Below are 17,233 nucleotides of genomic sequence, written 5' to 3'. Positions count from 1 at the left end.
TTAATCAAATACCAATATAACGAAAGACCTAATAATGCTTTCAGCATACTTTTACATTTTCTGTATGCTGTCCATTTTAACTTATTCCTTATTTTCACTCCAAACAATTGATTTGGAATTTGGACAGGCTTAAACTTTTTATAATCTTTTTACATATGTGTTCACTTTCTCTCTTTTCGTAATTCTTTCTGTAATCACCTAGGATAGCATGTCYGCTAAGCAGAATGACAGCCAGTCATAGCACAGAAGGGTTTCCTGACATTTAGCAAGAGTGATGGAAACCACGTAGACTTCTCATCCTTTCAAAAAGGACACAATAAAAATGTCAGACACACCGATGCTTCACAGCACTGTGGGAAKTCTTTTATTTTGTTCACCTGATTAGTGCAACTCAAATAATTAAATAAAATTGGCAAAGGATTCTCAAAACAGTAGCCATAAAACAATGACTTTTCAAATAGGAATGTCATTCACCCCTACTACAATTCCACCAACTTGCTGAGAGGTTCCACRAGGAAAGGAAGAGTCCATTACTAATATCATTAAATCTTCACTGCTCTTCTAGTATTACATAAAAAGTAAAGAAAGGAGCAGGCCTTTCTTCCCAAAGAGCTTAAAGTCTCAAACCAGTTGCAGTAATGTCCAACATTATGTAAGTTCAAATAGCAGAATGATGTCAAAATATTGTCATCGGTAGTAAAATTCACAGGCTGAGAGAGGACAGATAAGAAGAGTATTACAATATAAAATCTTCTGAATATCTGTGATATTATGGCATAAGGAAGGAACTGAAGTTATATGAGAATAAAGTGAGAAAGCTGGAACCAACATGTGAACTAGTGTGAGGAAAATTTAGAGAAGCCAAGATTTGCACTGGCTGGAGTTAGGCAGAGTCCCACATACAAAGGTGACAAAAAGGAATCAGTGAAAAGTCAAAGAAAAGAATGGAACAATTWTAAGAGAGGAAAGACATTTAAGGAGCAACAGATAATAAAACGTGTGGCACATTGGACTAGGAGGTCAGCACAGAGAAAGTCGTAAGACCCTTGAATAGAATATAATCCAGTTTGATGCAAAGTTAACAAACTAAAATAAGAGGCTTTTGATAGGAGTATGAAATATCCAGATCCCCAAATAAAAACATAAAATTAATATCCTAAAGAAGTTTAAAATATAAAAAGCATAGAGAAATTCACATCTTATAAATGGATTTCACTCTAAACTCATGCATTTTAGTTTTAAACTTGGTTACACTAAAAGAAAATAGAGAGGGGCCAATCCTACAGGCATTAACTACAGTAATGTAATAACAGGCACTACTGCATTGGGCTAGGTCACAATGCCATTTCATGCATGGGAATACACACCCCAATGCAAAGGCCTGAAGGCAGGAATGTAAATATCAACTCCTCTGGGAACACCTCATGATGCAGGATGTACAARTGGAATACATCTGACAAAACAACTRATTATCCYTGGAGAAAACCTAACCCCAGCTTTACACTCATTGTGCAGTTACCTAGTGTTTAGAAAACTCTGTGGAGGGCTTATAACAAGTTTTGCCCTCTRGAATTTATTAAGAACACAATATTTTTAAAGTCATTGYGTAGAAACAAGAAATAAAAGTGGTAAAAGATTATTCAAAKGGTAGGATAGATTCTTATTTAAGTTGTACCTATATGGACAAAGAGTGACTCTATGAATTTCAAAAGCAGCACGTCTAAGGTCAGAATCAGATTCATAGCATCTTTCAGTGCCGCTCACAGTCTAACTACAAATTAAGTGGTTTGCTTTAGAGACTTTGGAACCAGTCTTGATTGGTCTGGGGAACCTCATCTTCAGACAGAAGTCAAGGTCGTCCAGATCATTGCAAGGCTGGGCCCTCAACCCCATGTAGTTAACTAAAAGATCCCTGCAAGGACTAGAAGACAATAAAACTTGTGCGCTACAGCTGTGCAGTACCACAGTGATTTTCAAACCCCTTAGCTCCTGTTTCACAGATGTGCAGTGGGTTTCCAACCCATGAGCATTTACGATTGATGCGTCTGCATGAAGCTTCTCATGAACGTTGCCAGCTTCTGAACATCTTCTACAGTCACTGCGTTATACAGAGAGGCACGGATTCCTCCCACGGATCTGAATTGGGAAGCAGAAGGGGCATCAATAACAACATCAACAAAAGAAAAGCAGTCAGGCTTTTTGTATGCTAGAAAAGACTTGAGCATCATCATCTACTCAGAGCTACATGCTCCTACCCTAAAGTGTGGAGTCACATTTTATGTGAATATGCATCAACATTTAATTCTTCAAGACAATCTTTCTATCAAAGTATACTCAATTACTAGACATTCATAGCTCCAACACTGTAGCTCTGTGGCCTCAAAAATCTCTAGTTTAATACCACAAAGACCATGCTAATAGAAGAAGGAACTCTTGCAGACATACAGACCAGTTCTGTAATGGACACTTTACACAGTAACACATCTGACATTAAGAGCCAACTGCTTTGGCATTTGCAGAGCCTGATTAATCAAACTAGGGAAAAAGGAAAAAAGTAGGGAGAAAGTCTCCTGACTCCAACCACACATAAGCAGTCGGAAATCCACCAGCAGGCTCCAAGTCGGGGAGCCCTTTGGCTCCCAAGCCAACACGAGAGGAAAGTTTTGCCAGGGAAAGAGGTTGATTAGTTAACAGACAAGGCCTGTTGCTGTATTACCATAACGCTATTTAATTCTACACAACAAATGGATTCATCTTGGTCTAGTACTTACCGATGTCCTTTCAGAGATATCATGTTAAGCTCCACAGCTTTCTCAAGGAATTTCTTTTCCAGGGCTTCATCCCCCTTGACACTGCCAATGCGGAAGGGGACGTTCATTCTGCTTCGGTTCTTCTTCTCCACTGGGCATCTAGAAAAATTGCAAAATATAATTATTAACTTTCTTATTACTAAATCTACATTTTCACATATATGCAACTTCAGGAAGTGAATAATTGTATCYGCTTGGCACTGAGGTATTTCTTCCACCATAATCAGAGGCGATTACTTCCTATGAAATAAAGGAGTCTTCCTTTTTCAACCAAGCGAATTATTTAAGAGGAAAACTCGTCATCCCTTCTTGCCATTCCTCAAATTGCCACTACGGAGTGCACAGAGATAAAGCAAGTGTAAGAGTGCAGTGCAAGGAAATAACCATTCCGTGTCTGTTGTTATTATTTTATGTGACAAGGAATGGGCATCATTCTTTTTGAAGTCCTCAGTTGCTCCTTTGTACAGATTTCTCCATCATGAAGAAATAACTGATCATAGTATCTGCAGGTGCAAATTTTAATATTTAGATGCAACCAAGAAAACACTCTTCGGCAAGACCTAGCCCTGCTAGAATTTCCACCCCGATTAACTGAGTTTCTGCTACAGTTTTTGCAAGATCCAGGTGCTATTAGGCAAACCAGCATCACTCGGTGCAAGCTGTCAGTAGCTGGACATCTGCAGGTAACAACCTGTGTCTGTGCCTGGCACACAGGGCTCTGCTCCAGGGCTCATGTCACTGCTCACGCAGCGGGGCCACAGGTGAGGTGGTGCCTCACAGCCAGCCAGGCAGCTCCACTAACTCTCTCCGAGTCACAGGCACAGTAAAAAACCTGCAGTCTTAAGCACACTACTCAGAAAGCTGCATACAGCTTCTTTCTTTGTGAAATTTGCTTTGCATTCTGAATTACCCCTGCAGCATCTCCTCCACACCACATCATGCGCTCACTGCCCTAAGGAGCAGCTTTCCAGAAATACATATTTCCTATGTGTCAGGAAATGTTTTTTCGAGGCATGATTTGCTTGCTGTGGTTTACAAAAAGCCCTCAGGACTTCACCAGAGCAGGATCATGTTCCTGATCATGACAATGACAAAGGCAAATACAATGTTTCTTATYAAATAATTGGATAAAACAAATGTATTAATTACCATGAGGGAACTATATCTTTGCTGCAATTAAGGCTGCAGCCAAATTTAATTTAAAATCAAAATTTAATTTGTCTTTTTAGAATTTTGACACTTTGACTTGAATATTTCGTCTCAAAATTATTGATTTTATGCTGAAGGTAAAGAAACGTATTTCGGCAGAGTTTGAAAATCATTCACTACTTTTTACRTGAATGTGACTAATTAAAATAATTACTCCAAATTACAACATCAGCTGTCAGTTATAAACATTTTGAGTCTTGCAATCTCAAAAATACCTTGCAACCATCTGAAAACCAAAAGAAATCAAACAAAAACAGTATTAAACTGCTTTGAAAATCCATCAGGAAAAATTGAAGAAAAGGAACTGTACATAATGAAAATGTTTTATGTTGTGCCTACTTATTATTCTACAACTACTTGCTCCTACTGTTTTCAGTGCGTGTTTCAAGATTTCAGAATATTTCAGAATATTTCAGAATATTTCAGAATATTTAAGGTTGGAAGGGACCTCTACAGATCATCTAGTCCAACCTTCCTGCTCAAGCAGGCACACCATGAGGTAATATAGAAGTGTTGAAAGAGAAGATACAAAGACTATGATAGTGAGAACTGCCCTTTAGAACTACTTACAAGCTACTTTCTCTGCTTTGGCATGCATTTCCCAAGACACTCACTAAGCATACAAAGCAGGGGTTTCAGCCTATCTGTTTTTCGTTTGTGTGGGTGGGTTGTATAGGCCTCTGCATTTTATGAAGTTTAGAATACATATTTTTAAATACACTTTGTAATAGCTATAAGTAGGATAACCTCAAATTCTATTGAAATGAGACTCATCCTTAGATAGTTATCAAATGAATCCTTTACACAGATGATTCCTCTAGGATCCTTCACAATTTCAGGACATCAAAAAGACAATTTTAACAGTCTGACTGCAGTATGCATTTTAAGTTGAAGCTCTGCAATAAACATTGAAACCAAGTGGGAAAAAAAAAAAAGCACCATAGTTACTTACACATAGAATCCATTAGACTTGTCTATAATGTCATAAATCATTCGGGATTTGACTGAGCTAAGTTTATCCATAGCTGCAGCCCCGCCGTTGTTCTTTATCCACTCTAGCACCAATCCCATGATATAGATGCTATGTAAGAGAAATAACATACAATCGGGTTATTGTAAAAGAAATAAAAGAAAAAAAAAAAGAGAGTCCTCTTTAATGATGCACAAAATATTTCATAATAAGATGCCACGTTTAGTTTTATTTATTTATTTATTAAGATGACTAGTCATTCAGAATTTGGCCTACATTCCGAATTATGACATATTTAAGCAGTCGGTGTTTCTGGACCCTGAAACCCAAACGGGACACAGGCAGGTTGCACCAGATGTTATTAATCCCTCGCACGGCAGGAGGGCGCATCCCGTTGGCTTCCCTGCGCAGTGACATTCCAAGGACACCCTCGGGCATTGCCCTTCTGCAAGGGGAGTCACTTCTTTGCCTGCACAGCTATCAAGGTCCTAGAAAGAAGCTGGGGTCATGCTTCAGTTAGTGGTCTACACCCTGCATAGCTGCTCTAGCAAAGGTGCTGGGGTGAGTCGCAAGTGAGTGTGCATTAGTAACACCAGAAGTCTAATCTCAATTTTATAAGTATTAAAAATAAAACTATAACTCCACTTCTGTCTACAGAGCACCTTCTTCATACAAAGAGCGATGTTTGTTGAAACAAATAAACACGTTACACTCCTTAATTAATCACCATCCAAGCTCAGCTCAGACCTGGAAGCCTGATGAATTCACGTTGTTACTGACCAAGCATTTCAATGCCAGTTACCCRGTCTAATGTAAAAACCCTAAAGGCATTTTGCCTTTGTGCTTTTGTTATAAAGCTCAGCTTGTTCAAGTTCAGGCATTTCCCATGACTACACTGTTTTACATAATAAACAGTTCAGGATTTTGATGGCATATTTCCAACAGGTTTGCTTTTATTAATCCTTTCATTACATATTCAGGAGGAGTGCTCCATTACCCTGCAAATTTCCATCTAGCAGGAGGTTCGCTTAACTTTGCTCTATTTGTCAATGGATACAAGCCTTTCAACACTGCAGAAAGACTACAGAATAACTGAGGTTACAGACTGCCAGTTTTAAATAAGCAATGCACCTTATGGTTTTGTAAGTTCACAATATAGCTACACTTACAACAGCATCAGCCTGTCAACCACTCAAGGGTTTTAGTGAATCACAGCCCATGCCCTGGTCCTTATTTCCTCAAGTGAAGTGCTTTGCATAGTTAAGATTTACAGACGTGAGCCTTAGGGTGACTCACATAAAACAACCAGCTAGAAGGTATCTTCTTCTTTCACACCAGTCAAAATCATGTTTCAAGAGCAATTTTAAATGCAAAATAAACCTTCGGAGCTTAGAAATGAGATTTGCCTGGCAAAATCACCCTTCATTTGGCAAAGCAGATTAGGGTCCAAGAGTTCGTCTTTTTAATCAAGAGGTTAAAGCCATCAGCATCACATTAATTTAATGTTCTGCTTGAGTAGCTTTTGCAAATTCAGCTAATATTTCCTGCCTGTTTGCTAGACCTTAGTACGGACAAAGCAGGGAGAGGAGGGACAAAGGCAGAGTTGAGGAGCTTTGCCAGTTCCTTACAAAACTGAACAGGCATTTTAAAACCAAGCCAAACAGAAGAGCACTCTGCCAACATTTCAGTCTCTATTACACTCTGGATTACACAATGGGATCCAAAGCAGGTCTTTAGCATGAAATAAAATCCRGCAAAGCAATAGTTACAAAGGAGAAAGACTGTTGATCTCAACTTTATTTTCAGTTGCTCTGCATTTCTCCCTACATTGCACTGTACTCACAGAAACTTAATTACAGCTGTGGAGGCACTTTCTTTTCTAGATAAGCTTTGCAGGAGCCAGAAAGAAGCTGCAGAACTACATTGTTATTTTGCCTTTCTCYCACACCAGGAGCCAAGCAGGGTCAGCAGAGCTTATACGTAACTCYACGTTTCTTTGCTCAGGAAGCTGCTAAACCAAGTCTATACTGAGTGTTCAAGAAGCAATACTAAGGGACAAATTCTTTTCTGGTGGTGAGGGACTCGGTATCACTGAATTGACTACAGCTGATTTCATTTAAGCAAGCAGACTATTAGGTCTATTAGGTCCTGAATCTTCTAGAACTGGAATTAGTACATATAGTATGTACTTCTAAAAGCATAATGTTCTTCCTGGCTCAGGCCTGTTGGATACCACCAAAGCCATAATGACCACATGCTTCAGCAGTTCCCAGCAGAATCGTGGCCTGACAGCAAATATACTAATTTCCAAAACTTTTCTCAACAGCAGCAGCAGATGGCAGTGCAACAGTTTTATGAATAACAGATATTAAATACTGGGATAAGTTACCTGTAGCAAGGTGGAGTGTTATATAAAGAGCCATTTGTTGCTTGTGTTTTGTAATCCAGTACTACAGGGCATTCTTTCAGTGCAAATCCCAGCAAGTCCTCGCGGACGATTACAACAGTAACCCCAGCACAACCAACATTCTTTTGAGCACCAGCAAAAATCACACCAAACTTCAACAGAAAGGAGAAAAAAAAAGACTTGTTACATGCAGTCACTAATTGATCTTACAACTGCATAATAAACCAGTATCTTTACACAACAGGCATACAAACAAAATGAAAAYCTTGCAGAATATGTTGAAAATAAGCAATTTGTGGGTTAAAGGGAAAATATACTTATCTCAAAGAGACTTCCAGTTATCGGTTATCGTAGAATTGTTATACCAAGTATTAACATGGACCTATTATCAGAACCTACAATCAAAAGCTTGTATCTTCATTCAACTGAGGTAGTTCATCACAACAAATTTCCTGGCAATTTGCCAAATGATTGTTTAGTGGTTGCAAATAATTCTCAAGACAGCATGTCCCCATTTCCTACTACTTCGAATAAGTATATGACTAAATAAATAGAAATATACAACTAATCAGGCATTTCAGAAGAGAAATTACATACTCCATCTATTCAAAGAGAGGTAGATGAGGAAAAGCCAAGATGAACATTATTTCACAAGTCAGTAATATTTCCCAACCACAGTGCACTTTACAAACAAAAAAGAGAGTGGTTTAAATAGCACAGGAAGTTTTACAGMTTAAAATCGGCCATGTTAGAGGCAGGATCAAATATTCTGATTCAAAGCCTTGCTATAACCACTTGTTTACAAGTCTGTCTACAGACTATGCAATTTGTCAGCTACTGCATCAGTGAAGACAATGCGGTTGACAAAGAATCTTGGAGATATGATAGCATGAATTATTTCAATAGAATTCAATATGTTTTTCCTAAAAATAACAGATAACTAAAATAACAGATAACTTTCAGATCTGAAATTTCAGATTTCAATGTTTATATCCTTCAGATATAAACAGTCATGTTCTTACAGATGCCTGTGGCTTGAATACATACTCAACATTGAGAACRCTTTCTGCAGCCACTCTGTCTGATACTGTACCTTGGAAACATCCACAGGTTTGGACAGGAAGTTTGATGACATATCACAAACCAAAACTGCTCCTTTGACATCAGGTACAAAGTCAAATTCTACCCCATGAACAGTTTCATTAGCACAGTAATAGACATAAGATGCATCTGGATTAAGATTCCAACTGCTTGGGTCAGGTATTTCTGAGATAGACARAAAGGAAAACCAAAGGTCACTGAAAACAAGTAATTTTCCTTTGCATGCAGTTTTACTTGAACACTGGACTTTCAAAATGCAAACTCAGGACTGATTATGTTAAATCTGCTTACAGAGGAAATACATCTGTGGATTCCCAAAATTCTCTGTGGTGAGAGAATCATCAAATGTGCAGACCTTCTATTTGCAAGTCCTTCTTCCTCAAGGGATTTTAAATCAGGTTTGCGATCTCAAATTATAAACTGTAAACCACTGTCTTAGGATTTAAAATAGAATTTCAGATGAATTTCAGCACTTTTATCTGAGAATCCTCCACATGTCTTTATAACCACAGTAACACCCAAATTATAATTGCTGAAGTTCTGCAAAGGTCTGGTTCAGTGCAGCTCCAAAAGCTTTTCAGTAATTCACAAGTTGAACATGAGCTTACCTACCCTGCAAGAGTTTTGCAAAGCTAACATTGACTCTCTGTATGCCTTCCCAGCACAGTCAGGTTCTGCATAGGACAACTAACAGTTGTTCCTTCTGGTCCAAAGCTCGAGAGAAGTGCTGATTCTGCCTATCCTCTTATACAGAGCGGCCAAACACCCAATGCATTCCCTTGGGATGAGGGAGATGCAAGTTCAATTCTTTTCTCTGTCTCAGGGGAGATAAACCCAAGTAARTGCCCCTATTGCAAGTTAACAGACTAATTCACATGGGAGATGCTCTTTATCCTTCCTGTTGCCACTCTTCCTAGTCTGTATGGTGCAACTTGACCTAAGAGAAGAAAACTGTTCAGGACTAGCCAGAGCCAGGACACCTGGTTTTGTTTTATTTGCCAAGAAGAAAAGATATATGGTTATTTACGTTCTGAGTTAACGCTTAAGGTAACCTATACATGTAAATATCCTTGAAATTAAATTTCTCATAAAATCTCCCAATGGCTAAATTACAAGCACCTTTACTCCTACAATGTGGTTATATTTCAAATTGTGTCATGCCCCATGACAAGTATTAAGAAAGTTCAAAGTGCCTTGTCTATTCCAGAATTTCCTATTAGATAGGACACAGAGTAGGAAAACGAGTGTTTGGAAACCCTCAAAAAAATGAAATGGAAGACAGGTCTCCCAATTCCTAGGCTAGAAATCATAAGATCTCGAGTATGTTTCTAAATTGCAGAAAATCACACTTGGAAAAGTAGCTGAAACTGAAATACCTAGCACTTACAAAATAAATAACTTTAAAAAAATATATTTAAAACTGATGTCTCCTCAGACAGCCCAAGTGACTCCTCTGATCACTACGCACTTGCTTCCTACCTCAAACATTCTAGGAAYTGCTCAGTTTGCTCCCAGGACTCACCCTGCCTGGTGGAGAAGGCTAGCTCATCTAACAGATCTCCCAAGCATGAACATGGACAGATGTGGCTGGTCATTTTCAAGTGCTAGSCAGTCAACTGTTAAACCAGCTAACATCCTGTAACAGACAGACTCATTTCTGGAGCAACTCAAAAAAAGCTAAGGTTTCACACAGATGTAATCATCAACTTACTTGTGTAGGCTGCCAGTTTAGGATGGACAATATTCACTTTGGCATACTTCTCCGCTTCTTTAGCTGCTTTTGCTGACCAAGCTCCAGTAACCACATAGTCTGCATGTCTTCCCTCCTTTAGACCAAGTAGATTAAGKGGAACTGCACTGAACTGACCAGAACCACCTCCTTGGAGAAAAATAACTTTGTAGTTTTCAGGTATATTTCTGCATGCAAGAAATAAACATACATTTATTTTTGTATGTCAACATATAATATACATTTTTTATTTCCAGACGGGAAAAGATTCATGAGGTTAAGTACACGATACTTGCTACTATACTGTTTTTTTTTCCAGTGAATGCAACATACACTGGAAAAATAAATCCATTTTARAAGAGGTTTTTGCAAGAGGTTAAACCACAGCTCATCAACTTGCATCAGCATTGCTCTTTAGTTGCTGTCAAGAGTACCACTACATATATTATTGATAAAAATATGTTGGAAAAAAGCAATGAACAGACTCACTCAAGAGTAGCTCTTCTATCGTAATACACACAAACCTGAAGGATGTTCCAACAAAATTAATGCTGAAACATAGTTTTGTCTGCGGTTAGTTTTATGGTTTTTCCATGAGGTTAAGAAATGCAGACCAAAGTACTTACAGTGGATTTCATCTTTGAAAGATCAAAACTTAAAAATCTGCAAGAGCAGCTGTACACAAAACATGCATATAATAATTTACTAAGTCACAAAAACTACATGTTCAAATTACTGATGTCATCATAAAAGCTTTTCTGTCAATAATTCTGTGTTTAAAATCTTGATTTTATATCTTTATATGAAAGGATCATTAACTGCTACAAGAGCTGTTCAGTAATTCCAATATTCTATGTATTCTGAAGCTTTAAAATGTGCCACACTACATACAGAAAGGGCTTCTTGATAGGTCATTCTACAAAACAACCAGATAAAGTTTATTTTAGTAAAAATGGATTATTGCTTTAGAGACCTTCTTTACAGTATTACAGTAACACATGTTGTTAACTAAAGCAGGTAAGTAACAAGCATGTATTTTTAAATCATTACAACTTATTTCTTTAAAAAAATGCTGAACTTTATTAAATCTAGGAGCATGACAAAAATGTAAATTGTGGAAGCAAGTCAACTTGTTAGTGCATTAATGTAAAATATGTTAAAAGACCTTTTTCCACTTCAAGTAAACTAGAATCAGACAAATGGAAGATCAAATTTGTCTTCAAGATCATTAGTTTTTATTAGATATAATATCTAAAAAAGGTCCTTTCACACTCTAAGGAGTAAAGGTCTTCCCATGAATCAAAATAAAAATAAGCACTTACAGCAATTCACGCAAGAGATTTTCAGCTGTATTTATAATTTTTGTGAAATCTGAGGTACGATGGCTCATTTCTTGGGTGAAAAGAAATAAAGAAAAAAAAAAAAAAAAGATGACATGAAATAAACCTTTTATTTTTCACAGACTCAAAATACCTGAAGATCCCTGTTCCCATTCCTGACTCCCCTTTTGCTGACTTTCCTAAATATCCATGCAAGCCTRTGCCACCCACCCTGTCCAAATGCATACAAATCCAGTCTGCTCATTCTTCATATCCTCACCTCCTTCCTGTCCCAGGAAGTAKCTCAGGGATGGATGCAGAAAGCACTCTCTAGCAAGGTGCACCTTTGCTAGGYTGCAGCAATGTTTTCTGCTACTACCACACCCTAAACTCCCATAGCAGCATTGGGAGTCCTCCTCGTTATATTATTTTAACATGGCTTCTTCATGCTGTGATCATAATTAGAAACTGAGTCACTTTGTATTAATTCCATCAAACAAACCCATGTTCCTTCCTCTKTTTGTAAGAGTATGCAATTTATTTAATCACGAATGCAAATCCGGACGGCTGCACAGTTTTAGCAGCCGAGCAGTTTCAGGGTTCCAACACTGCGCATGTTTGCGCACACACACACACAGTGTTTGCACAACAGGGGCAGAGGAGTGAGTCATACATGCACGCGCTAWACAGGACACCTCTTCCTTAGGGCAGCACCGTTTCCTCCCTCATGGGAAGGATGCTGTACTTCAGATGTATCCTCTCCTTGCTCAACTAGGAAAGTTTGCAATCCAAGGTACAATTACACATGCACACCTGCATGTTCACATGCATAAAAAAGTGGTGCCTTTCTAAAGATCCAGGAGTCCTAACGCATTAGTTCTCAGTGCTTATCTTCTGGGCCTCTAGTCCTGTATGCTGGATCACTAGATGCCTCCCTACGTATCAGTTATCGCTCCCTGGATGAGCRGCTAGCTCGGCAAGAGCTGCACTATGACAGATTATCCTCTGGGCATACATGCTGCCATGTATGTACCAAAGGTTTAYAAAAGGAAGGGTAAGAATTCAGCTGCAATAGCAAGGTCAAAAGCTCTTATTATTAAACCACTCGATTAGACATCTACATTCGGAAGCACATGCAGAATTATTTTAAAGTCTTACCAAGAACACTAATACCGAGTCCTTTGTAGTCCACCAATTCTTTCTGCGCTTCTAGTAACACCTAACAAAAATAAAACCAATAAACAAAATAAGGAGATTTTCTACTATTGATAACCACTAATGCATCGCGTGTCAGCCTGCTCCATACTGTAATTACCTGACACTTCTCAAAATTAKATTACCAGACACAATACAATTAGGAGGCACCAGTGTAATTTTACTGTATGTAGTAGCTGAAGACTTCTCACGAGATGGTATAATTAAGTCACGTGCTTTGGGGAAGTCTGTATTCCAAGCCACTATTTGAACAGTAACATTTCCAGCATGTTTCAGAGTGATTTTGGGAACTGTCTGGAACTCCTCACCTTTTACACAAGACTTAATGACGTTGCACAGGTACCCAGGGTTTTCTCTACCCAGGGTTCCTACCTTTTACTTGCAGAAGTGAAGTACTGGAGGAAATATCAAAAATGGAATTGTCTCCCTTAAACTACCACAAGAGGATAAGGCCTGATCTCGGAAAACATGGTCCTGCACTTTCCAAGCATACACCTTCTTTAGTTATGCTATTGGAAGTCAGGGAAAATAAATAAATAAGTAATTTTTTGAGGCCATTAACATGCACAGGACACTCCAGCAGCCTTTGTCAGCCGATCTGCTGCTTCAGCCTTTCACTGTTCTTCCTTCTTTCACTGCTCTAAAAAAAAGGAAAAAGAAGAGGCTGCTCTACAGCAAATTTGGTTTGCTTCAGAAACAAAAATGCATTAAGGAGATATTGCAGATAGCAATGGAGAAAACTGAAAAGAAGAAAAAATTCCCACCGCACACACCTCCTGAGCAGAAAGCCCAGCTCTTAAATCGGCACAAGCCACCCCCTCTCCGTGTCCATCTGGATAACCTGTGCTTGCTGATGCAACTTCCCAAAGCGTTGAGCCTACACTGTGCTCCTTAGCACTCTTTATACAAAAACCTCTCCTTGCGTTATCTCTGTTTTTGCCGTTGTTTGCTTATTTCTTTCATTTTCTTTCTGGCCAGCTTCATTGGATCTGCAAAACCCCCCTTTCCACCCCAAACTGCGGCAGCCCGGGGGAAGGCGGCTCTCCAGCACCGCTGGAGATAAAAACAGCGGGTGCAAGCCCAAAAGCACATTGGGGGGCACATTTATTTTCAAAAAAAAAAAAAATTAAAAGTTAAAAAATGAAAAAAAGAAGACATTAAATCTAAAATTGTACAATAAAAACAGGGGGAAAAAAAAAAAGAAGAAGAGAAAAAAAAAAGAAAAAAAGAAATAGAAGCAGCCCCCGCCGGCCCGGCCCCTACTCACGGAGCGCGGCAGCTTCGCCGGCCCGGCCCCGAAGTTGGCCACCTGCCGCCCGCTCTGCATGCTGGCTGTCGTGCCGTTCCGCGCCGTTCCGCGCCGTTCCGCGCCCCGCCGTGCCGCTCCGCGTGGCGCCGCCGCCGCTCGCGCCCCCCGTCCCCGCCGCCCTTAAACGGCCGCCGCCGCCCGCCCGCCCACGGCGCCCGCGCCGCGTGGGGGGCGGGGCCGCTGCCGCCCCGCCGCCGCCCATTGGCCGCGCGGGCAGCGCCCCGGGCGCCCATTGGCGGAGCGGCGCGGGGGGCGGCAGCGTGTAGGCCAGCCCCGCGCACGCCCCCGCCCCGTCCCGCCCCTCCCCCGCGCTTTGCGTAACGGCGCGCGGGGCCGCGCGGGGGGAGCCAACGGCCGGCGCGGTGCGGGACGCGGGCCCGTGGCGCGGTGCGGGACGCGGGCCCGCGGCGTCCGTGCCCGCAGCGCCCGTGCCCGCGCCGTCCGCCGCAGAGCGCGCCCCGCGGAGCGGGCAGAGCTTCAGCTGCCGCCTGCCCGCAGCCCGCTCCGCAGGGCGCGCGAGGAAGGAGGCCGAGGGCAGCTGGGACAAAACGAGCCCTCCGCTCCGGCCGGGAGCAGGGGCAGACCCCTAACTTAGCCCCGGCCTTGGAGGAAGGTCGTGGCTGCTACAGGCAGCAGGCCCCTAAACCTGGTGCACTCCAGGCTGGTGTTCCCCCCACAACCCAGCCTTTCTTCTGGTTAAGATAGAGACACATGAATACCCACTATTTTCTGAATATCAAAATTTATGAAACAGATCATTCCTCGCTGCATATTTCTGTGCTAAGGAAATGCTTGTCCCTGGCAGTCATGTCCTGCAAGACCCTTGAAAGCTGGACCTGCAAAAGAAGCCAACTATGCTCTAAAAATCTGGGTTTCAAGACACTTTGCACRATAATGGGAATAATCAACTGTGCTAATTAACACATTTGCAGCCCACAGAAGCTAAATTGATTTAAAAAACTTTCAATAAAGTGATTTTAGAAACAGAGCCTGCTTTTTCAGTAACAGATACAGCTTAAACTTTCACCGTCAGCCACAGGAACCCTCCTTTGCTCTGAAAGAACTAGAGGCACCTTTAGGACATGATGGAATCAGCATCGGTTCCTTCAAAACATCAGGTCCCTTTTAGAGCACTGCTTAGCCACCAGAACAGCTGCACTGAGGTATTAAAACCCATTTTGACTAAGTGAAGCMCCAAGTGCAACCCTGCATAGTGACATGAGCAGGGCGCTACAGTAATGACCACTTCACTAGGGTGCTGGGTTGGCAGAGGCTTGGGGGAAAATGGGCACTTTTGGGGGACCTTCCACTGCAGAGGGTAGAGAGTCAGGCTTGAAACAGGAGCTGCCAGGGGAATCGTGGCTTCCCTGAGAGGRGAAATCCAAGGCAAGTCAAGCTAGGTGGTGGGTTTGGGTCAGTAACTTACCCAGTAACACAGGAAGCACTTTAACATACAAACAGGATCAGTCTTGAAGCTAAACAGCCTTGCASACATTTACAACCACCACAAAATAGACCTGTGAAAGGGAGGGTTCTGTTTCTGCAATTGGAGAGAAGAATGAAAAGTAACAGAAAGGGTCTAATCAGTTTGATTCTACTGAGAATCATCTACTGAGAAGCAACTCTCTGCTTTCACTATTTGCTATCAGTAATTATAACTGAGGGATTTCATTACTGCAAATAAACACCCCATTTTAAATACAAAGCTTTCGGGACCCTAACAGACATGCTTCTGGCTTCCAATACATAACAGTGCTACAACTGCCAGAATTAATTAATTAAGAATTAATTAATTAATTAAGAATTAATGCAAACTTAAAACGAGAGCTGTACTCATTATAGCATGAAAAAAAAAAAAAAAAGTCAGAAACAGAAAGAAAGTTCAGAACTAGCGTAATACTTCATGATGTTCCAAAGCTTTGCATGAACTTTTGTTGGGTTCAYGGTGACATGAGGAGCTGTGCGGAAGGGCACCCGTGGACTGTTGCTGGAAGGGACCCAGCTCTGTGGAGCAGAGCACACGCACAAGCCCTAGCCCTGTCAGGGCGACACTGGTCAGCCTGACGCCACTGCTGCAGGACAAATCACCACCACGGCAGCCTGCCTGGCAGCAGCGCGAGCGCCACCGCGGCCGGGCTCTAGCGCAGCAGTGAGTGTGGCCAGGTAAAAAAACCCTCACAAATAACACACACGTAATCTAGGCACTTCCTTCCTCCATTAGAGACTGGGCTGCAAGTGCAGCAAGCAGAAATAACGCAAAATAATTCGAGAAAACCACAGGAGAAGATAAAAATACTGAGGAGTCCTTTAAGTAAATAGTAATGTGTTCTCTAGCCAATAGCTGATCTATTGATTTCAGGCTTTTATGTCAAACAAGAACACAGACAAATATGTAAAATATTAACTACTAGCAAGAGGTTGAAACATTTCATCAATACTCAAACTTGAAAACTGAATTCATAACCACTTAACATATATATATGCAGAAATGTATACTTTGACATATTATTTGTCTGTATTTAATAAAAAGTTTTCTAAAATATATATTAATAAAAACCTTGCAACTTCTGAAATATTCATGTTAGCCTTAACTAATGTCCCAGATGTCTCATTATAGACTAAAAGTTCCAGCATTCARCTGTACATGCCTGTGCTACAGGCACGTAGCAATTCTCACAGAATATTGCTCCACAACCTTACCTCTGACAAGGTGGGGTTACAAGATACCTATGATGATTTTTTTTTTTTTTTGACTTAAACCCACTGAAAAAAAAAATGTGGGTTTCTAAATTAGTCTTGCTTTGAGATGATCTTTGACACAGGGTATGTTTTAAAAACAAACAGTATATTTAAGCTAGAAAGCATTTATATACCTGTTCAAAGACATAAKATAGGTGGACTTTTAAAAACTGTTCTAAGCATTTTTAGGGAAAAATAACATTGGCAATTGTTAACTCCTCAGATTTGAACACCTCAAACTGTAATTTCACCTATCACCTCACAGGGGTTAGCTTTAAAGTAGGTATGTATCCCACTTTATTGCTGAATCAGCTATCTTGTGTAATTGATTCAAGCAGATAATATAACGATGACAATTATATGATGTCAAAGCACCAAGACTTAAATCTCAGTCTAGAACCTATACTAAAAGGTTGGGAGAACAT

General features: G+C 40.6%; 1 protein-coding gene across 1 annotated transcript; it reads right to left on the bottom strand.

The window, feature by feature from the left end:
• Positions 1-496: 496 nt before the first annotated feature.
• On the bottom strand, positions 497-14,117 carry PSAT1 (phosphoserine aminotransferase 1). Its single transcript, XM_026052007.1, has 9 exons — positions 14,028-14,117; positions 12,704-12,764; positions 11,549-11,618; positions 10,209-10,414; positions 8,490-8,662; positions 7,379-7,548; positions 4,972-5,100; positions 2,772-2,909; positions 497-2,136 (listed from the first exon to the last, which is right to left on the bottom strand). Exons 1-9 carry the CDS (start codon positions 14,085-14,087, stop codon positions 2,031-2,033), a joined length of 1,113 nt encoding a protein of 370 aa, XP_025907792.1. The 5' UTR covers positions 14,088-14,117; the 3' UTR covers positions 497-2,030.
• Positions 14,118-17,233: the final 3,116 nt, after the last annotated feature.

Source organism: Nothoprocta perdicaria, unplaced genomic scaffold (assembly GCF_003342845.1).
Source record: "Nothoprocta perdicaria isolate Ctin4 unplaced genomic scaffold, notPer1 scaffold_82, whole genome shotgun sequence".
NCBI classification, from domain to species: Eukaryota; Metazoa; Chordata; class Aves; order Tinamiformes; family Tinamidae; genus Nothoprocta; species Nothoprocta perdicaria.
Note: the sequence above shows the minus strand (reverse complement) of the source record. Positions and strands in the feature narration are given on the sequence as shown.